General features: G+C 45.3%; 1 protein-coding gene across 1 annotated transcript in view; it reads left to right on the top strand.

Moving 5' to 3' along the window:
• rin3 (Ras and Rab interactor 3) overlaps window positions 1-23,856 on the top strand; it is a 129,013-nt gene that overhangs the window by 17,886 nt on the left and 87,271 nt on the right. The window contains exon 3 of the mRNA XM_068038760.1: window positions 21,455-21,569. Within this exon, the coding sequence (XP_067894861.1) occupies window positions 21,455-21,569 (115 nt within the window). The remainder of the gene's footprint in view (window positions 1-21,454; window positions 21,570-23,856) is intronic.

Genomic DNA, 23,856 nt, shown 5'->3' with positions numbered 1-23,856 from the left:
CTTTAATCATTTTAAACACCTCAACGAGATCACCCCTTATTCTTCTATACTCAAAGGAATACAAGCTAGACCCTGTCCTCATAAACTAACCTTTTGAGGCCAGGTATCAATCTGGGGGCCCACACCCTCTCCTGCAGGTGCTTGACGGTCCCACTCTATCATACATCCGACAGTGGAAAAGGACCCCAAAATTTTTCCTCAGCTCAGCGGTGTGATATCACCACAGTTAGTTAATATCCAAGGTTAGCATTGTTAAAGTAAAGACAATCAAATAATGGTCAAATTCCATCTTTTTAGGCACTCCAGACGCTGCTCCACAAACCACTGACCACCTCTAGGAGCTTAGCCATTGTCTCTCGAGACAAGGATGCCAATAGGAAGGAAGGAAGTAACAGCACAGGAAACTTTGCATCATTGCTAATGAAATGGGATGCTCTATTTGCACACCACTAAATAGAACAAGCCACACATTGTGCTACTGATGTTATTTAATGACAGTGCAGCCAATAATAACATTTAATTCCTCTGTGTATGTGTGATTTAGGTGCAATAGACTTATTTAGGGGTCTTTTCTGCTTTGCGTCATACGTTGATAAGGAGTGCTTCTGTATTGTACTTTGTAACAAAGATGAGCAAGATTACTCTGATTACAGAATCAAGAAATCATGGAATATGTTTGCCCAAAGTACAAAATAGTAAAGGATTAAAAATTAGAAGACCACATTTGTTATATTTACATATTTATGAATAGTATTAATTTTGAGGCACAAAGTACTTGCAAGTTTGATAAAATCCTTGCCAAAACAAGTTGTATCCTCTTTACCAAATAGCCATATTTTTATTTTACTTAATCCTTTTGCATTCATCTGCTGCCAAAGATGCTGCCAAACTCATAATGAAAGAAAAGACAATTGACACATTGGATGGGCTAAAATTTGATAAACAGGAGGTATTAGAAAGGCTGGCTGTATTTAAAGTTGATAAGTCACCAGGACCGGATGAGATGCATCCAAAGATACTGTGGAAAGTAAGGGTGCAAATTGCAGAGGCACTGGCCAAAATCTTGCAATCCTCCTTAGATACAAGGGAGGTGCCAAAGGACTGAAGAATTGCCCAATGTTACACACTTGCTCAAAAAGGGTGTGAGGACAAGCCTAGCAACTACATGTCAGTCAATTTAACCTTGGTGGTGGGAAAGCTTTTAGAGATCAATAATCTGGGACAAAATTAACAGTTACTGGACAAATGTGAATTAATAAGAAAAGCCAGCAGTGATTTGTTAAGGGCAAATTGTGTTTAATAAATTTGATTGAGTTTTTTGATGTGGTAACAGAGAGGGTGGATGAAGGTAATGTAGTTGATGTGGTGTACATGGACTTCCAAAAGGCATTTGATAAAGTGCCACATAACAGGCTTGTCAGCAAAGTTAAAGCCCATGGAATAAAGAGACAGTGGCAGCATGAATACAAAGTTGGCTGAGTGACAGAAACAAAGAGTTGTGCTGTACGGTTGTTTTTCAGACTGGAGGAAGGTATATAGTGGGGTTCCACAGGGGTCAGTATTAGTACCACTGCTTTTCTTGATCTATATCAGGACCTCGACTTGGGTGTGCAGGGTCGTCACGGAGCCTTCTCGTCGCCGGGAGGATGGGGCCTAGCCTTCCTGGCATCAGCCTCTGTGACACAAAACTTGGAAGTATTGTGAACTGTGAGGAGTATAATGATAGACTTCAAGAGGACATAGACAGACTGGTGGAATGGGCAGGCATGTGGCAAATGAAATTTAATGCAGAGAAGTGTGAAGTGAAACATTTTGGCAGGGAGAACAAGGAAAGGCAATATAAAATATACAATTCTAAAGTGGGTGCAGGAGCAGAGAGACCTGGGGATATAAGTGCACAGATTGTTGAAAGTGGCAGGGCAGGTTGAGAAAGTGGATAATAAGGCACATGGGATCCTGGGCTTTGTAAATGGAGATATAGAGTACAAAAGCAAAGAAGCTATGTTGAAAATTTATAAAACACTGGTTTGGCCTCAATTGGAATATTATGTCCATTTCTAGGCACCACACTTTAGGAAGGCATTAGAGAGGGCACAGAAAAGATTCATGAGAATGGTTCTAGGGATGAGGGACTTCAGTTACGTGGATAGATTGGAGAAGCTGGAGATGTTCTCCTTAGAGAAGAGAAGGTTGAGAGGAGATTTGATAGGGGTGTTCAAATTTTCAATGTCATGATGGGTCTGGACAGAGTAGATAGGGGGAAACTGTTCCCATTGGCTAAAGGGTCAAGAGGACCCCAATTTAAGGTGAATGGTAAAATAACCAAAGGATACATAAGGAAAAACTTTTTTACATAGCGATTGGTTAGGATCTGGAATGCACTACCTGTGAGTCTGGTGGGGGCAGATTCAATCATGGCTTTCAAAAGGGAATTGGATAATTATCTGAAGAGAAAAAAATTGCATGGCTATGGGAAAAGGCAGAGGAGTGGGATTAGCTGAGTTGCTCTTGCAGAGAGCCAGCATGGACACAGTGAATGGCCTCCTTCCCTGCTGTAACCATTCTATGATCCTATGATCTAATTCTGGCCTCTTGAGTATCCCCAAATTTAATCACTCCCCCATTTGTGGCCATGCTTTCCAAATGCCTAGGTCCTAAGCTCTGGAATTCCCTCCCTAAATCTCTCCTCCCCTCCACCTTTCTTTCCTCCTTTAAGGCGCTGATAAAAACCAACCTCTTTGACCAAGCTTTTGGCCATCTGCCCTAATATCACCTTATGTGGCTCAGTGTACAATTTTGCTTCATAATACTCCTGTGAAGTACCTTGAAGCATCTGCCTTACCTCAAAATTTTCTTTATTTGGAAGCAGTCGCCTACAAGTTATATTGCTGGCAACCTAGATATTGTGAGGTCAAATTCTACCACAGCAAATTGTGAGATTAATACACGAAACAAATAACAAGAAAGCAATTTGTCCTGAAAACCTAAATAATGTCCTCCAGGAAAGGGAACGTATATGTGACTCCAGCCCCATGCCATATAATGGACTCTTAATGCCCTCAGGCTCACTACAGATGCCTTGCTATCATAGGTTGAATAAAAGAAAAATCCAACTCAATTATTTTCTGCAAATTTCCAAACGTAAAGTTCATAAAGTAGGACTGCATGAATATAGCAAACCCAAGTTCTTAAATCACAGGCCTGGATGTTCCTCCTCCAGGGAGACAATAATTCCGCCACCAGTGATCAGGATCCATTTCCCAGGGTTACATATGCAGGGTGAGTTCCCAGCAGTACCTCTGCTCTGCGGAGGAAACCCATGCCATAGGTGCTGCAGCTGGACATGGACTGTGGCACTAGAAATGGAAAGAGCACGATAATCGTACTGCAAATTTCATAGTTTCATGGCTCTGAATGATTCTTATTGTTTCAAAGTCAATGCTCGGAAGCAATAGGAGGGAATAGGTAGCCAGATTTTTCACCTCTCTTCCACAGACTTCTCTTGCCTCTCACCGCAACTGTCTCTCAGCCGCCACCTGTTGGGCCGTCTTGCTATGGGTTGGCAGTGTTGAAGATGAGAAGGCAGGGAAATCAACCAGTGCTCCAAGCCCCACCCCCTCATTGTCATTTAAATATGGCAGGCGGCTGACACCCATGCAAGTTTCGGTGGGGGGGGGGGGTGGGTGCTGTGTGTTGATGGGCAGGTGGGCGAAAGATGGAGAAAACTACGGAAGCCAGACTTAGAGGCAGAGATATTGTGGGGAGCCTCCCTGCCCCACTTACCTTGGGACACTGCTCTGGGATTGCTCCAGGAAGACTCTCAGAGGAAAATTCTAGGTCGCAGGAAGAAAGCAAAGTATTTGGTGAAGAAATCATTCTACAGCCCCTAAAAGGTTACAAATGTGAAGCAGAAGGAGTCATCCCCATACTGTATTGTAGACATTTAGATGTAGATGCAGAGCTGTTCGGCCTGAGGGGAAAGAATCTTGCTGTGAAATATCTTTCCCTTTGTTTGTTCAGATGGCTCAATTGAGCCAAAGACTTGAATGAACAAGTCACAGAATGATGAACTTATATTTGAGATAGTGGGTGGTTGATGGGCATTAGTTTTTGAGACTGGATACATGGGCTGCAGAGTCTTTTCTGGCTTCTCTTCCTATTTATATGAGTGCTGTCAGTTGCAGTGAGGTAGTTATCATGCTATCAGTGGCATTCCCATATATAGATGATTCAAACTTCGCATTGCTAACAGCAGGATTGCTCTTTTGGTCTTGCAGTCTACTGGTGCAATAATAACATCCTTCTCCTTCACACTAAGTGCATTGAAACATAGAAACATAGAAAATAGGAGAAGGAGTAGGCCATTCGGCCCTTCGAGCCTGCTCCGCCATTCATTATGATCATGGCTGATCATCCAACTCAGTAGCCTGTTCCCGCTTTCCCCCCATATTCTTTGATCCCTTTAGACCCAACAGCTAAATCTAACTCCTTCTTGAAAACATACAATGTTTTGGCCTCAACTGCTTCCTGTGATAGTGAATTCCACGGGCTCACCACTCTCTGGGTGAAGAAATTTCTCCTCATCTCAGTCCTGAAAGGTTTACCCCATATCCTTAGACTATGACCCCTGGTTCTGGACTCCCCCACCATCGGGAACATCTTTCCTGCATCTACCCTGTCAAGTCCTGTTTGAATTTTATAGGTTTCTATGAGATCCCCCCTCACTCTTCTGAAGTCCAGCGAATATAATCCTAACCGACGCCAGACGTGCAGAAGAAATGACTTCTGTGATTCCGTGTGCTTCCAATGGGCCACCAGGGGAAGGGCCAGATCCATAAAGTAAGTGCACTGCCTATGGGCCAGGAGAAGCAGGAGTGCTTCCCACCTCCATGCAGCTGGCGGCCTCCCCATGCGGCGGGGAAGCTGCTCTGCCGCCTACAAAATGTTGGCGGCCCAGGAAGATGGCCCTTAATTGGGCCATTCAATTATCTTAATTGGCTGCCCGCCTCTGTTCACCGGGCGGCCGAGCCGCTGTCCTTCCTGCCACTGGTAAAATGGCCCAGCGGTGGGACTACATTGGGAAGCCCTCCTGACATGGCTCCCTGGCTTTTTACTGACCCACCTGCCTCCCAGCCTGTCGCCCCAGAGCTGGTAAAATCCTGGCTTTAGATGTGTTTCAGAGTTGGCTTTTAATACTATAGTGTTTTGCAGCTTCACATCTGATAGCTGGGACACTGACGTACGTGTTGCTGTACAAATGCAATCCTAGTGATTTTTGATTCATTAAGTACAGCAACATCAAATCATTTCAACAATTTTACATGGTTCAGTATCAAGGATGGTTGGGACTGTCCTAATAATCTGTACTTAATTAAATCTGATCAATTACCGAGAGTTGGCTTGTATTCCCTTGACTATAGAAAAATTAATGGGTGATCAAATTGAGGTGTTTATGATGATTGAATTGAGGCAGATTGAGAGAAACAATTTCCTCTGATGGAGGAGTCCAGAACGAGTGGGCATAACCTTAAAATTAGAAAAAGGGTTGATCTCAGAAAGCATGTCTTCACCGTGGAAATCTGGAATTCACTCCCCCAAAAAGCTGTCGAGGCTAGATCAATTGCAAATTCAAAACTGAGATTGATAGATTGTTGTTAGTTAATGGTGCTCAGGGATACGCAACCAAGGCAAATAAATGGATGGTGGAATAGGTCCAAGGGGCTGAATGACCTTACTCCTGTTCCCATGTTCCGATCACAGCTCCTTTTAATTAAGATGGCTGTGGATTTTGGTAAATTAAAGAGATGGTATGTTCTATTGAATTGCTCTGAATGCTAAATGCTATTTAGTTACCTTTATGTTTGGTGGGAACTCTCAGCACCTCTTGTTGTGGTAGTTAATCACTAGAGTTGGTAGTTAAAGGCAACCTATAACCAAAACCTCCAATCCTATGTTATAATCAACAGGGAAAATTAACTGTGGGTGAGATTTGTGAGTTGAGCTATTTGGGAGTTCAGGTCCATTATCTTGGAAACCCTAAAAATAATATAGCACCAGCAACAAGAAGGACTGGGATATAAGTGAAAATCTTTCACTGGAATGCTGTGATGAATGTTCAGCCTCAGTAGAATCTGTTCACTTTCAAATCTTTCAGGCAAAGAATCAAAAATGTTTTTATATAATTGATATAAAATAGAACAATAATCATGACTTAATAAATGATATTATTATTCAGGGATCTGTCATCCTTGTACTATTAACAGTTCAGAATTAAAAATTTTAACAGGGAAGACACGATATAACATTCCAAAAGGTTACTTGATTAAACTAGTGTCTTTTACACTGTAAATAGAGGGGCATACATTCTTGAATGAATAAACGGGTTGGGCATGGTCTTGTTCAAAGCAATTCTTATATATTCAGCATGTTGTTTATTGTACCATGTTCTTCAGCTATTTACTCTCACACACTGCTGTCCGCTACTTCCTTCCTTTTTCATCTAACTCACTACTGCTGTCACAAAACTCAAAAAAAATATAGTAAAGCTATTGAAATAGATGGCCCTAGTACCAAAAATAGCCACAGCCAGCCAATGTAAGATGTTGATATGCATTTCAGCATTGATAATGTTAAACTGCAGTATTATCTAAACAGTTTTTATATAACTGCCTCTTATCAACATGATGCTCTTTCATAGACAACTCTAATTTTCATTTTGCTTGACTGGAGAACTTCCTCTTATCAAACAACAACTGCCATAAAACTATGCACCCCCACCAAATCTAACAGCCTCATTATTGAGGAATCCTTAGTGACACCCATTAATCTAAAGCATTAATCACCCAGAATTACCTATGCTTAGTTTATCTTTTCTTTTCACTGTAGAATATTGTACCATGATACATTTCAGGAATTACGTAGCATCCACTCAAAACACAAACAAACCATCCTGTGACTTTTCACATAGGCATATGTGAAGATATATTGACACAGATAGATACTGTTTAGTCTGATATAATGGAATAGACATACACAGACAGAGATAAGCAGACACCTGTAGACAAGCACAGGATCAAGGAGACACACACGAACAAGATAAACAGAGCCATATTTGCGCATGTGTGCACACACAGGAAAACACACACGTACACCCATTAGCCCACAAACATAAAATAAAGCAGATAGAACACAAACCCAGGATCAGACATCCATAAACAGACAAAATGCCCCACAGCAAAAATGTTACAGATTTTAATGTTCCCTTGTCCAATTGATGCTTTGTAACTACTATAATAAACATAATTTTGCTCTCATTAACATCGAACTACTGTTTTCTCTAGACCACTCTTGTTATCCTTCTGAGTGGGTTTAAAGAGCTCACAAGGGTTACAGAGTGATTGTCTCACAATCTTCTCTCTGAGTAGACCAGGCACTGCAGGTAGCTGGCACAGCTCTTTCCACTGGCTGAAATACCAAAACTAATGAGCAACAGGGATTTACAAGTTTATATTCATCAAGTTTAGAGTAGTTATAGAAAAGGACAAGGAACAAACAAACATGAAAATACTTAACTGGAGGAATACTAATTTCCATGGCAGCAAAATTCAGCTCCATAGCGCCAGTGTTTTTTTCCCCCAAAAATATACTTTATTCATAAAAATCTGTTAAAAACGCATTACAAAATGGTTCAAAACAGCACCAAGTTGACATTCCAAAAAGTGCAAAGGAAATCAGTTTTCTTCAATACAGGAGCAAGTTGCCTCACAAACCTTCCATTCCATTTTACATGCCATGTACATTTTACAGCAAACCCATATTTGGTGTATACAGCCCGAGGAGTTTCCCATGGGTCCAGCCCCTCAGTTCACTTTGGTGGGGGGACCTTACACAGTGGTCTTTCCCCATTGATCCTTTGCAGCGGCAGCCCCAAGCTTTAGTGCGTCCCTCAGCACGTAGTCCTGGACCTTGGAATGTGCCAGTCTGCAACACTCGGTTGTGGACAACTCTTTGCGCTGGAAGGCCAGCAAGTTTCGGGCAGACCAAAGAGCATCTTTCACCGAATTGATGCTCCTCCAGCAGCAGTTGATGTTTATCTTGGTGTACGTCCCTGGGAACCGCCCGTAGAGCACAGACACCTGTGTTACAGAGCTGCTTGGGATGAAGCGCGACAAAAACCACTGCATCTCTTTCCACATCTGGTTTGCAAAGACACATTGCAGAAGGAGTTAGGCAATTGTCTCTTCCTCACCGCAGACCCAACGAGGGCAGCATGTGGAGGGGGCGAGACTCCGGGCATGCAGGAAGGATCTGACTGGGAGGGCGCTTCTCACCACCAGCCAAGCTACGTCTTGATGCTCATTTAAAAGTTCTGGTGATGAGACATTCTGTCAAATGACTTTGGCAGTCTGCTCGGGGAACCATCCAACAGGTTCCACCATCTCCTTTTCCTGTAGGACTTTGAGGACATTCCATGCAGACCACTGCCTGATGGATTGGTGGTCAAAGGTGTTTTCCTACAGAAGCTTTCTCACGAAGGATAGGTAGTACGGCACAGTCCAAATGTGGCCAGACCCATCCTTCACAACACGGGGCATGTAGCAACACTTGGTGTTTGCATACTGGGACTCCACGCACAGCTTGATGCAGCTCCATACGACGGTGGTCATCAGGATGAGGGCGATGTTGGGTACATTTTTTCTGCCCTTATCCAGAGGTTTGAACATCGTGTCCCTCCAGACCCGGTCCATTTTGGATCTCCAGATAAAGCGGAAAATGGCTCGGGTGACCTCCATGGCTCAGGAGTGGGGTATGGGCCAGACCTGCGCCATATGCAGCAACAACGTGAGTGCCTCGCATCTGATGACCAGGTTCTTACCCACAATGGAGAGAGATCGCTGCTCCCACATGCTCAGTTTATGGTGTACCCTGGCTACTTGCTCCTTCCAGGTTTTGGCGCACGCCCTGGCCCTTCCGAACCATATCCCCAGCACCTTCAGGTAGTCTGACCTGACGGTGAAGGGAACAAAGGATCGGTCGGCCCAGTTCCCAAAGAACATGGCTTCACTCTTGCCGTGGTTAACTTTGGCTCCCAAGGCCAGTTCGAACTGGTCACAGATGCTTATCAGTCTGCAAACGGACAGCGGATCCGAGCAGAAGACGGCGACGTCGTCTATGGACAGGGAGGCCTTTACCTGAGTGCCTCCGCTGCCTGGGATTGTCACCCCTCTTATGCCCCCATCCTTCCTAATGGACTCAGCAAAAGGTTCGATACAGCAAACAAACAAGACAGGGGAGAGAGGACAGCCCTGTCTGACTCCAGGTTGGATCAGGAAACTTTCTGATTCCCACCCATTGATTGAGACTGCACTACTGATGTTAGTGTAGAGCAGTTTGATCCACTTTCAGATTTCCTCCCCAAACCCCATTTTGGAGAGCACGTCCATCATGTAGTTGTGCGATATCCTGTCAAGAGCCTTTTCCTGGTCCAAGCTGATGAGGCAGGTGTCCATCCTCCTGTCCCGTACATAGGCGATTGTATCCCTGAGTAGCACAAGACTATCAGAGATCTTCCTGCCGGGTACAGTGCAGATGGGGTCAGGGTGAATCACCAACTCCAGAGAAGACATGACCCGACTGGCGAGGACTTTGGACAGAATCTTGTAGTCAACACTAAGCAGTGAGATGGGCCGCCAATTTCTGATTTCCGCCCTCTCCCCCTTCCACTTGTAGATGAGGGTGATGATGCCTTTCCTCATGGATTCTGACATGCTGCCGACCAGAAGCATACTCTCGTATACTTCCTGCAGATCTGGACCGACCCAGTCTCACAGAGCCGAATACAACTCAACTGGTAAGCCGTCGCTTCCGGGAGTTTTACTCGTCTCAAAGGACCTAACGGCATTTGTCAGCTCATCCAGAGTTAGCGGTTTGTCCAGTCTCTCCCTCATGCTATCATCTAAGACCTCCGTGATAGATGTCAGGAAGGACTGGGAAGCCGTGCTGTCCGTGGGCTTCACGTCGTACAGCCCAACATAAAAGGATTTGCTGATCCTTAGTATGTCGGATAAAGAACCTCGATGTTCTCCTTGATCGCCTTCCACCAGTGAACTGGAGACTCAAAGAGGGGTTTCACGGTTCTCCAACCTTTGTAATCCCTTTTGAGTTCCTCAACGTTCTCTGGGGTTAACAGTGTAGCATTGAGCTTCCATATCCCTCTGCCAACCCGCTGGTCATCCTGTAAGTGACAGTCGGCCAGTAAGAGGCAGTGGTTAGAGAAGAACGTCTGTGGATCTGACCGTGAAAGCAAGGGACACAAACAGGAAGTCAATCCTGGAACGGGTAGACTCGTCCGGTCTCGACCAGGTGTATCTACACTGTGCTCATCTGCAGGGTTGCTGAAGACGTCGTGCAGTTTGGTATCTTTTACTGTTTCCATCAGGAATCTGGACATAGCGTCCAGTTTGCTGTCGTTCCTGCCGGATCGTCCAGCTGCGTTAATGATGCAGTTGAAGTTACTGCCTAGAGTGACCAGTCTGGATGTTGGAGCTGCTGGATGACTGTCAGTCGCTCGCTGCATTGAGATGGGGGGTCCATGTTGATCAACCAGAGCGAGCATTATTGTACATTACATCTGCTATGAGGATGTGGCTGCCGACCACCTTCTTAACTTCAGAGATGGTGAGGTTGCCTCCCCGCAGTAGAATACCCAGGCCGGAGGAACGGGAATCATTACCCCCTGACCAGATCGATGGCCCATGGGACCCCCATCGTGACTATTGCCTGTAGGTGCTGAGGTGTGGTATTCCACACTCCTGCCAGAAACAGCAAGTCGGCTTTGACCTTGGCGAGGTAGTCCAAGGTTGAAACACATCGCGTAGTGGATTTAATGCTACGCACGTTAATTGAAGTAATCTTTATACCCATTTTAAAGTTAGTTGTTGCTTCCTACAGCAGTTGTCCTTGCGAGCCCCAGTCCTTGGGTATGTTCCTGCATACCCATTGTGTACGCAAGCTGTTTCACATTCGTTGGGCTCAGAAACCCCTCCTGGTTTCTCACGGGAGGTTTGTTCCATTGGGGTGACATCGGGGGTGTCTTGTAGGCAGCAAGGATTGGGCTGTCCTCTGCTGTTGGTGTCTTTCCCTTCTGTTTCTCCTTGAAGACATCACTGCTCCCAGCTTCCCGGAGCTGGAGTGCACCAGACACTTCTTTGCTCTCGGTGTCCTGGAGCTGGGGTGTGCTGGGCATGTCGCTGGGTTCGCCGCTTTGGGTTCGGGACACGCTGGGCCCATCACAGCTTCCAGTGTCCCAGAGCTGGGGGGCTTTATCTTACAGCTCCTTTGAGTTCTGCCGCTTCTTTTGCAGGTGCCGTCATTCAGGCCCTTCCTCGTCCAATGAGGAGGAGCTGCCATAGTCTGTCTCAGTCGGTAGCCTCCTCTTGCCACTGGTTTGGGTGGTGGCCTGTTCCTTTTTTTGGAGGTTTTTTCTTTGTGGTTTTTCTTCGTACCATTTGCCACTGACCAGTTTGTCCATCTGCTGCCTCCTCCATTTATTCTGTCTGTGGAGGAGGGGTTTCCGGGCACAGGGTAGGTGTTGGGTCGCTGGTTGCAGCTGCCTCCGCTTTCTTCTCCTTCTCAGGTAGACTTTCCTCGCTGCAGAGAGGGTTGTTTGTTTCCTTCCCAGCACCAGACGCATTCACTGTTCCTTCTCCTGGCCTATCCTTGAACCTTGCCACCTGTGCAAAACTGAGGCAGCATTTGAGGCAGGTTTTGTAGAGGTGACCTGCCTCACCGCACAGGTTGCAGCACTTACTCTGTTTACAGTCCTTGGTCTGATGGCCTTCCTTCTTGCAGTTCTTGCAGATGACTGTGCTGCAGTTAGCTGCCACGTGACCAGATTTGCCACAGGTGCGACAAACTCTGGGCTGCCCCATATAGACCAAGAAGCCTCGACTTCCCCCGATAGCGAAGCTGGAGGGAGGATGGATGATGGCTCTGTTGGCATTAACCTTCAAGGTCACCTTGATCTGCTCCTTGCTGGTCCAAATCCCAAATGGGTCCTTGACATCAGTGCTGCTGCCGGCCACCTCGATGTACCTGGCGAGGAAGGTGTGTACATCCACGACAGGGACATGAGGGTTATCGAGGTGAATTGTCACCAGCTGGTCTCGTTGCGACGGCAGTATGAAGAGTGACTCCACTGTGAGGATCAACAGCGGTGCCTGGTTTCCCTTCTCCTTGAACACCTTCAGGAACTTGATGCATCCGGTCACGTTCTTGAACGTCACGTTGAAATATCCACTGCTGGGGAAGTCCTGCAGGCAGAAGATGTCCTCAGCTTGGAATCCACAGTAATCAATAAGGATTTTCTTAATGAAGAAGATACAGTCAACAGGTGCACCTCCTTCCTTGTCCTTCAACACCACCCGAACGGTGTTACGCACTCCCTGGCCTAAAGATCTAAGATTGGTTAAAGCCATTTTACTCAAAGCATACCTGGAACAGGATCAAAGGCCACTGATCATGGTTTCTCCCCCGCCAGTGGTTTCGACACTATGGGTGCTGTGTTAGTATCAAAATGGCATCTGTGCTGCTTCAGCTCCCTGCCAGCGTAGCCCGTGCCAAACGCCATCTTGGTGAATGCATTAGCATGGGCATTATCGGCATGTGCCAAAAGTATGCAGAGTCGGAAATTGTGATGTCAGTCAGCATCTAACGTGGGTTTGATGGAAGTGCTGCCATTTTAGACCTCACTGCTCTAGTTAACACCTTCTCTTGGGAATGCACAGCTGAACAGGTGTTCAGCTATACAAAGGACCCCACCCTCCACCCCAGCCCCGCCCACACTAATGCTATTTATAGGGATCATCAACAACTTGCAGGTAGTTGCTGATTATTTTCTACTGGCTCTGATTGAGTTTGTGGAAGTATTGGTTGTTGTGAGGAGTTGCTTACAGTTAGAAAAGTCTGTAGGGAGTGGTGCTGCATTTGGGAAGGTGTTGCTTGTGATAGCTAAGGCTCTGAGCACACCACTTGCTCCCAGTCATGAGGGTTATAGTAGCAGTTCCTCTGGATACAAAAGTTAATTCCTTACCTGTGAGACCCAAGATAATAATAGCTTTAAGCACAAAGCAAAGGGGAATGAGCGGATTTTGGGCTAGTGTTCTGTTTGAGAACTGGTATCCACAGCCATGATGGCAGCAGTCTGCACACCAGCAACCTGAGATTGCATGACCTCAGTGTGAACTTCCCATTGCAACATCCATACATTGAGTCACTTCTGCTTGTGCTGCAATGGAAGCTGAGACATAATTTTTTTTTTTAAACTTGCATTTATATAGCGCCTTTCATGACCACCAGATATCTCAAAGCACTTTACAGCCAATGAAATACTTTTCTTTTGAAGTGTAGTCACTGTTGTAATGTAGGAAACATGGCAGCCAATTTGCACACAGCAAGCTCCCACAAACAGCAACGTGATATGACCAGATAATCTGGATGTGGAATGTTGATTATGGATAAATATTGACCAGAACACCAGCGATAACTCCCCTGCTCGTCTTCACAATAGTGCCATGGGATCATTAACATTTACCTGAGAGGACAGACGGGGCCTCGGTTTAACATTTCACCTGACATTTCAGCATTCCCTCAATACTGCATTGGAGTGTCAGCCTAGATTTTTGTGCTTAAGTCCTGGAGCAGGACTACAATCCGAAGCCTCTAACTCAGGTGTTGCTGCCTCTAATTTTGGGGCGCCTTGTCCTGCAAGAGGGAGGGAAGTGTGTCCGCGAGTATGGATGCACTGTGTTTCTGTGATGTGCCTGCCACAGTTGAATATCTGACAGTGTGTGCAAGCTGTGAGATGTAAGTGTGCGGCTTGCAGCAGTGCTAAGTGTGTGTGAGGCTGAGGTGAGACAATGACTGTGAGTTATGAGTCATGGTTGATATAGATTGTTGGTCGGGGAGTGCAGCGGGTGTGGCGCATGGAGCAGTGGTGCTTTTAATAGGATTTGACATGTGAAGGTGCATTCATTGACCTTGGCCACATGTGTGAAGTCATTAAATGTCTTCCTGCATTGTCCAGGTCCTTGGGGCTAGACTGCTGGCATTGACTGTGATAGCCACCTACTCCAACTGCCTTCTTAGTATCTACCTAGAGGGCCTCCTGGCCCCCTGAGGAAATAGCATATCTCCTCCCCGTGCACCTGTTGTACCAAGGCCTTCAGTACTGCTTGTTGAGCCATTTCTCAAGGTCTCCAACTCCTCTTTCATGACTTCCAGCCCCTGCTGCAGCCAGAATGCAACTCATCTTTAAGAGTTGCAGGCTAGCTTTAAGTGGTGCTAGCGTCACACGAACTTGGACCCCTGACTAAATGTACAGAGGTTAAAATGAGACACAGAAAGGAGGCATCTGACAAGTGTAAAGTTCATTATACAGGACAGAACCAAGCTGAATGTGGAAAGTACAAAGGAGATCTAAAAAAGGAAATAAGAGAACAGATTAGCGTCTAATATAAAAGGGAACCCAAAAGTCTTTCAAAAACATATAATAGTAGAAGAGTTGTCAAAGGAAGGGTGGGCTGATTAGGGACTTAAAAGAAGATCTTCTTGTGCAGACAGAGGGCATGGCTGAGGTAATTTGCATGTGTCTTCATTAGAGAGAAGGATGTTGCCAATGTAGCAATAAAGGAGGAGGTGGTGGTGATATCAGATAGGATAAAAATAGTTAACGAGGTGCTACTAAAAAGATTGACAGTACTCAAAGTAGAAAGGTCACCCAATCCAAATGGGAAGCATCTTGGTTTACTGAGGGAAGTAAAGGTGGAAACTGGGGAACCTCTGGGCACAATCTTCCTTGTGGATGGGGGTGGTGGCATCGGGATTGGAGGATTCCAAATGTTACACTCCTGTTCAACAAAGACAGAGTGATAAATTCAGCAATTACAGCTCAATTAACCTGGTGGGGAAATGTTTAGACACAATAATACAGGACAAAATTAATTGGCACTTGGAAATGTATGGGCTAATAAATGAAAGTCAGCAGGTATTTACTAAAGGCAAATTCTGTTTGACCAACTTGATTGAGTTCTTTGATAAAGTAATGGAGAGGGTTGATGTGTACATGAACTTTCAAAACCCATGGGGTTAAAGGGGCTGCATGGATATGAAACTAAGGGACAGAAAGCGGAAAGTAGACATGAACAGCTGTTTTTAAGACTGGAGGGAGGTCTACATTGGTGTTCCCTAGGTGTTGGTATTACGACCACTGCTCTTTTTGATATATATTAATTTCTTGGACTTGGGCATACATGGGATAATTGCAAAGTTTGCAGATGACACATAACTTGCAAATGTAGTAAATAATGTGGAAAATAGTAACAAACTTCAGAAAAACATAGATATGCTGGTGAAATGAGCAGATGAAGTTTAATGCCGTGAAATGTGAAGTAGAAAGAGCAGAAGAATGGAATCAATTGGATAACTCTCTATGAATGATGCAGTATGGGAACAATGGGCCGAACAGCCTCCTTTTGTGCTGTATCATCCCATGATTCTATGATTAAACTTTAGGCAGTGAGTACATGAGCCCACGATAATATAATTTCATTAGAATTTAACAGATTAGCTTCTAATCTTGCTTTGTGCGACTTATATGAGCTGCCACAATTGAAAGGTAAACATACGTGTTTGTGTTTGTGTGTGCATGCCTGTGTGTATTTTTCTTCTCCTCTTCCCCTTGTTCTATTTTTAAATGCTGATTATGTATAAATGTTTCCAGTTTTGATGTGGGCCTACACCTGAGTTGTTAACAGTGGTGGCATTCTCACTTGAGTCAGGAGGTCATGGGTTCAAGCTCCATTCCAGAATTTTCTGCATTCATGTCAAAACAATCAATGATCTATGCTTTCACATTCCAATGGCTAAGAAAATCTTTCAAAGAATTTTTACAGAACTTTACAGGCAAGAATTTGGGACCATTAGTGTCCATTTCTTTCGGCATTATGTGTGTCTTTAGAGCTCCAAAATGGCTTCCACGACCCATGCAAAAACACGTTGTTTAAAAGGGGGCGAGAAATAGGCCAAATAATTATAGGCCGGTCACTCTGACCTCGGTGTTGGGTAAATTGTTAGAATCTATTCTGAAGGACAGGGTAACCTGTTGCTTAGAAAGGCACGGATTAATCAGGCATAGTCAGCATGGATTTGTTAAGGGAAGGTCACGTCTTACTAACTTCATTGAGTTTTTCTGAGAAAATAACAAGGAGGATTGATGAGAGTAGTGCAGTGGATGTGGTCTACATGGACTTTAGTAAGCCATTTGACAAGGTCCCACATGGCAGACTGGTCAGTAAAATGAAAGCCCACAGGATAGAGGGGCATGTGGCAGGTTGGATCCAGAACTGGCTCAGGGACAGGAAACAAAGGGTAGTAGGCAACGGATGTTTTTGTGAATGGAAAGCTGTTTCCAGTGGCGTTCCACAGGGCTCAGTGTTGGGTCCCTTGCTGTTTGTGGTATATATTAATGATTTGGACTTAAATGTGGGAGGCATGCTTGGGAAATTTGCTGATGACACAAAAATTGGCAGTGTAATTGATAGTGAAGATAGCTGTAGACTCCAGAAAGATATCAATGATTTGGTTGAGTAGGTGAAAAAGCGGCAAATGGAATTCAATCAAGTGTGAGGTAATGCATTTGGGGAGGGCAAATAAACGGGATGATATTGAGAGGGGTAGAGGAAGTGAGAGACCTTAGAGTGCACATCCACAGGTCCCTGAAGGTGGCAGGACAGGTAGATAGAAGTGGTGAAGAAGGCATATGGAATGCTTTCCTTTATTGGCCGAGGTATAGAATTCAAAAGCAGGGATGTAATGCTGGACAGGGTAACCCTGGTTGGCTACAGTTGGCGAACTGCGTACAGTTCTGGTCACCACATTAAGAAAGGACATAATTGCTGTGGAGAGAGTACAGAGGAGATTTACAAGAATGTTGCCAGGGCTCGAACGTTGCAGCTGTGAGGAAAGATTGGATAGGCTAGGGTTGCTTTCCTTAGAACAGAGGAGGCTGAGGAGTGACTTAATTGAGGTGTACAAAATTATGAGGGACCTAAATAGTAGACAGGAAGGACCTGTTTCCCTAGCAGAGAGGTCAATTACCAGGGGCCACAGATTTAAGGTGATTGGTAGAAGGATTAGAGGGGACATGAGGAAAAACATTTTCACCCAGAGGGTGGTGGGTGTCTGGAATTCACTGCCAGGAATGTTGGTGGAGGCAGACACCCTCAATTCTTTTAAAAGGTACCTGGAAATGCACCTGAAGAACTGTAACTGGCAAGGTTTGGACCAGGTGCTGGAAGGTGAGATTAGATTGGGTGGCTAGTTTTTTCGGCCGGCACGGGCACGACAGGCTGAATGGCCTTGTTCTGTGCCGTAATTTTTCTATGGTTCTATGTGCATACTTGTGGGGCAAAATGTGCTAGACTGGTGAGGGTGCTAACATGCATGCAGTAAATAGCCACCAGAAGCATGCAAAGTAGACAGATCATGACATCGATCAGCATGCAATACTGATTCGATGTCAGCGAGCCATTTTGGAGCTCAACGCTGCAGCTAAGACCCTCTCTTAATCTTACACCACTGAACGCATGCTCAGGAAGGACTCCTCACCATACTATTTAAGGAGAGCATCAACTACTTAAAAGTTAGTTGATGGTTGATATCTTCTTGCTATTGCTCTGATACGACAAGTGTTTGGTGCTTTCTATAGTTGTTCCAAGTTGCAAAAGTCTAGGGAGTTGTGTGGCAGGTACTGAAAGACTTTGACCTGACTTCAAGTCTTCTGCACAAACCGCTTGCTCCCAGACATGAATGCACAAGTTCTGCTGTATTCCAAGTTCCCCTTGGAATACAGCAGAACTTTGAGAGGCCACACAGAGCAGGAAGTGCTGCCGGAAGAGGGAGGAGGAGGAGGAAGAAGGGCTCTTAGCAGAAGGCCATATCCACCCAGACTGTTCAGGGAGTAATTTTCCTATATGCACCTGAACAATGTGTGACACGTTTGTGCTTCAATAAAAACATCCTCGCTGAAATCTGTCACCTGCTGCAGGCACAACTGCAACCTCAGAGCAGGGCAAGGACTGCATTGCCAGTGGTTGTGACGGTGACCATGGCAATGAACTTTCATGCATCTGGCTCCTTCTAGACTAGAGCTGGTGAAATTTGCAACATCTCGCAGTTTGCCATCCACTATTCCACAAGGGAGGTCACTAACACTCTCTATTTAAAGAGAGCCAACCACAGTTCATTCTCTCTTGCCAGAGGTTAGCTGACAAATTGAGCAGTGGCTTCACTATGTCTGTAGGCTTGCCCATGCTGCAGGGTGCCATGGACTGCACACACATCACTTTGTGAGTTCCACATGTCAATCTGCCATGTACTGCAACCAAGAGGGACTCCTCTCCTTCAAAGTCCAGCTGATGTATGGCCATAGGCAGCGAACAATGCAAGTTAATATCCATTATCCTGGAAAACGTAATGATGACTTTATTCTTTGGCAGTCTGCTATGCCAGCTGCATTTGAGTCACCACAGCAAACCAAAGAGTGGCTACTGGACGACGACGACTTTTCGATGGCTCATGACTCTGGTGCCCAACCCATGTACACACACACAGCATGGATACAATGAAAGTCATGCTGTCACAAGACATGTGATAGAGAAGACCATTGGCATGCTGAAACCAACACTTCCACCACCTGGACCACTTTGCAGGAGCTCTGCAGTACACGGCAGTGTGGGTATCAGGATTTGTGGTGGTCTGCTGCATGCTGCATAAACTCATTATCATGAAGAGACAACCCTAGCCACCAGCTACACAGCAAGTAGCTGAGAAGCACGAGTAAGAGGAGGGGGAAGCGGAGGAAGAACAAAGGAGGAGGCAACCTAGACAGCCCCTTTCTACCCAGGCTGTCCATGCAAGTGTGACACTGGTAACCACAACCCCATCCACCAACAGTTTCACACCTTACTTTCCCTCTGCCATTAACCTCACAGCTTGGCCCCAATGCAAAAATAAAAGCCACCACAAATAAACATTCCAGACCAAATTTATAAATCACAGAAATCAACTAATCAACACTGTGCACTCCCTTAGAGTCTGTCTTCCATGTGCCTTTGCTTGTCCTAGTTCTTCTATGCAGTGCCCCCCAGTGGTTGCAGCATGGCTGGCAGAAGGCTGCTGACTTTTTGTGGAAAAGACTTCAGGTGGCCTTGGAGGTCAATCTCACGCAGTTCTGGGTCTACAGACCCAGTTACAGACTGCAATGTTTTGGCATGGGCAGCAGCAGTCTGGGCTGGCTGGCTGAGGAGCTGGCTGGGTGAAGCAAAAGCAAGGTACTGGCTGGGTGGCGGGCCTGAAAGGAAGAGTGCTGTCTTCCTGACAGAGGACAGCAGATTTGTGCCTCATGGTGCCATTGCCACTCTCCCGGGGCAGCACCTCAGCAATCCTAGTAACCTGTTGGAGAATAGATTTCTGGGCTGCTATGACACTTTGCAAAGTCCCTTTGTACACTGTAATCCACAGCCATAATGGCAGCAGTCTGAGCATTCATGGCAGTAAACAGATGTTGGGTGGCTGCTGCTTGTAATGCAATGGAAGCTGCAATATTGGTCATCAGATTAAGGTTGGGTTCACAAGTATGCAAACGGGGTTGGGCATGACTTCCATGCAGGATAAGATGGGTTCCAATCTCTGCGCAAAAGCCCTGTATCAAGTTGGTGCCAAACTCCTCCATGTTCCTTGACATTGAATACAGGCTTTCTGGCAGGTCTCCCAATGCACCAAGCATTTCATTGTGCATCAGCCTTCTTCTGCAGCATGCCCCATCGAAGTCCTCATCTGAGTCCTCTGCAGCAGACCTCATGTGCTATGACATTTTCCAGAGAGCTGGCAATCATGCTATCCTTGCTGCTGTTGGCCACTCATACATTGTGTCTCACCACTTCTATGCTATCCTCTAAATTATGCGCAGTGTTAGTATCTGAGCTGGTGGCTGCAAGTGTGAAATCGAGTAATGGTGTGTCTTCATCATCACTGTTTTCTTGTTGTTCCTCCACTGCCTGGCCATTTCATATTTCTTTGAGTATCTGCAAGGAGAAAGGCACAAGGGTAAGGTTCCCGTGTGGGGTGGGGGAAAGTAAGAGGTACATGTTTACACCATCTGCAGCTTGTAAAACAGAAGAGAGTGTGGGATGAGGAGTAGATGGAATGTGAGAAGGAGGATCAGGTATGAGGATATCATCATCTTCGATGGCTTCAACATCGCTGCCGGCCATGGCCTCAGCAATGACCATCCAATAATGGCCAGCGCCATCTCCTCCATAAGGGTTAGGATACGCAGGATATCAGTCTTCCTCCGGTTAGCTCCTGCTGTCTCCGGTTGTGTGCTACCTTGTCCTGCAAAAGAGAAAGAACTGTGTCAATGAGTGTCTTGCAATCTGTTTGTTTGATGTGGCTAGCAGTGCAGTTGGCAAAATATGACATTTTAAGATGCATTCACTGACTTTGATCACTCATTGAGGTCATTGAACTTCTGTGGTACTGCATCCAGGTCCCCAGGGCTTGACTCGTGGCATTAACCTCAATAGCTGTCTGCTTCCACTGTCTTCTGAGCGTGTGTCTGGAGGGCCTCCTGGGTCCCTTTGGATACAAGACATCTCTCCTCCTTGCCACCTCCTCCAGTGCAGTGTCCAGAAAGCTTAGAGTCCACTCTTCTCCCATGCTGGGGCACTTCTCAATGCTTTCCAGGTCAGAGTCACTTCCCGAATGACTGCCAACACCTGCTCCAGCCAAAATACATCTCCCTTTAAGAGGTTCAGGCTAGCTTTAAGTCATGCCAGCCACTCTCAATTTTGGCTCCCGCTCATTCGTCCAACCAATCAGCTGCCAGCGTTGCAATCAACGGGAGCCTGTTTTCAGGCCCTATCCAATTTAGCCCCCTACTTACTTTACATGGACCAGATTGCAGGTGTGACAAAGCAGGGAGGGCAAAGTTCACATAGAAAGTCTAAATTGAGCAGTTTATTTTCAGTTTACAGTAAAATAGGTGTTAGCTTAGATAGTCATACTCTGTTTTTGGAACAGTGATGCACAGAAGGGGCCCTCTCATGCACAGCCAACTCACCGCATAACGCATGGAAATTGTTTATTCATAATTATGTTATTTATCTGACCTGTTGAAGTTAAGATTACTGATAAGTATGAATCAATAGTTTAGACTTAAAAGTTAAATACACAATGACGGGCAGACACTCAAATAGTTACTTTTATGTTTTTTTTAACTGGTACAGGTTGATACTTCTCTTTGCTTGCTTGGCTGCTGAGTGGGCATTATATCTGAGCCCTCTTATTGCCTATAGCACAATTAATACAATTTGGTATAATTCATTCTTATTTACAGAGATTCATGGTGAGGAAAGATTGCACTCTTGAAAACATGGTTCTTTCGGTGAATTTCCCTGGACTCGATGGAACTGCGAACATCCAAGACTATGCAATAAAGGAGGACAAATCGAGTGAGTTCTTTTTCTCTATCTATTCAGGTGCCTTGTTGTGACAATTACAGATAACTAGATCTTTCCTTTATCACGTTAAAAGATCTGATCAGTACAGCAGCTAACTAACCACAAACATTTTATGCTTCAGCACAGTGAATGCACTAATTATAGTACACATGAGTAATTGTATTCCACTATCATCATAAGTTGTATCAGCTTTAAGTTTGTAATAAAGATTTTAATCCATTCAGAACAAAAAAAACTTTATCTCAACTGTCCAAATCAAAATGTCAGATGAAGTTACCATGTTTTATACATACTCGTGGACATCCTGTTGTATGACTGATGCTAATTCAAATAATAGGCTGTTTTATAATGACCAAATTATGCAAAGTAATACAGGTTGTGTTATTCAGTAGCTAAGGGAAGGCTCCCAGCTTGGTATTGACACCTGAGCTATCCTGAGGAAAACAAGTGGGGAAATTGTTGGAAAATACAAAAGATAACTCAGAAAATTCAGTAAATAGAGGTTACTATTGGCGATATACAAAGCCTATGCAGTATAAGCCATTTTTAATACACTATTCATTTCAACTAATTGTCTGGTATATTAAGTTTTTTACTGGGAAGCCCCCATATCAGCTGATACTGCAACCAATTGATTTTAAAGTTGGCAGCTCTGCTGAGAGTTGTGCAGATATCAACTGATTCAATACACTCTAGTGATGGTGGATGTAACAAAAGTTGGTTGCTGTCCCAACTGGTGTTACACTCAACATGTGTCCCATTCAGGCACCAAAGCCTTTTTAAAGAGGTAGGCACCAACATTATGTCGGAGGCATGTTCGGTGCAAAGGGAGAGAAGTTAGAGACGGGAAACCCAGAAGTGCATCCTGCAGCCTCAGCAGTGGTCACCTCGAACAGTGGCGCTCCCGAGGCTGCAGTGCTCCCGGCCCTCTGATTGGGCTGGCAGCTCTGGGAAGCAGGCCACCATCCTCAATTGAACAGTGGTCCAAGCGTCAGCCTTTTAATTGGCCACCACTGGTAAAATGCCACCCACGGTCCTGCCGCCCGCCAGCACGGGGTCGGGTCCCGCTTTCGGTCCCGTTGGCAGGACATCTTACCTGCTGGAAAAATACATCTCATTCTGTTCTCTAATTTCTTTCCTATCTCCCCTCATGCCCCTTCTGAGCTCATCTTGTCCATGAGACCCACATCCTGCTCCCTCGATCCTATTCCCACTAAACTGCTAAGCGCCCAACTTCTCCTGGTCCTAAAGTTAGCCAATATTGTTAATGGTTCTCTCTCTTCAGGTGTTGTCCCTCTCTCCTTTGTATCTGCCATCATCAATCCTCGCCTTAAAAAATCAACACTTGATCCTTGCAAACGACTGTCCCATCTCCAACCTCTGTTTGCTTTCCAAAACCTGTGAATGTGTTGTGGCCTCCATCTTTTCTGGAACTCCGTGGTTGAATCCCTCCAATCAGATTTACGCCCCTATCACAGTAACAAAATGGCTCTTATCAAAGTCACAAATTACATCCTATATGATTGTGACAAAGGTAAATTATCCCCCATCGACCTTCTTGACCTACATGCAGCCTTTGACACAGTTGACCACACCATCATCCTCCAATGCCTCTTCACTGTCATTCAACTGGGTGGGACTGCTCCCGCCTGGTTCTATTCTTATCTTTCTAATCGTAGCCAGAGTAGCACTGAGAATGGCTTCGCATCCTGCTCCTGCACAGTTACCTCTGGAATCCCCCAAGTATCTATCCTGGGTCCCCTTCTATTTCTCATCTACATGCTGCTTCTCGGCGGCATCATCTGAAAGCACAGCATTAGTGTTCACTTGTACACTGACGACACCCAGCTCTACCTTACCACCATCTCTCTCAGCACCTCCACTGTTGCTAAATTATCAGACTGCTTATCCGGCATTCAGTACTGGATGAGTAGAAATTTCCTGCAATTAAATATTGGGAAGACTGAAGCCAGAGTTTTCAGTCCCCACTCCAAACTCTATTCCCTAGCTACTAACTCCTTCCTGGCAACTGTCTGAGACTAAACCAGATTGTCATATTTCACCCAAGATGAGATTCCAACCACATATTCATGCCATCACTAAGACCGCCTATTTCCTGAGTTTGCCCCTGCCTCAGCTCTCCTGCTTCTGAAACCTTCATTCATGCCTCTGTTACCTCTAGACTTGACCATTCTGATGCTCTCCTGGCTGGTATCCCACATTCAACCCTGTGTAAACGAGAGGTCATTCAAAACTCTGCTTCCCATGTCCTAACTCG

This window comes from Heterodontus francisci, chromosome 9, assembly GCF_036365525.1.
Source record: "Heterodontus francisci isolate sHetFra1 chromosome 9, sHetFra1.hap1, whole genome shotgun sequence".
Taxonomy (NCBI): domain Eukaryota; kingdom Metazoa; phylum Chordata; class Chondrichthyes; order Heterodontiformes; family Heterodontidae; genus Heterodontus; species Heterodontus francisci.
This window is presented reverse-complemented; position numbering and strand designations above follow the sequence as displayed.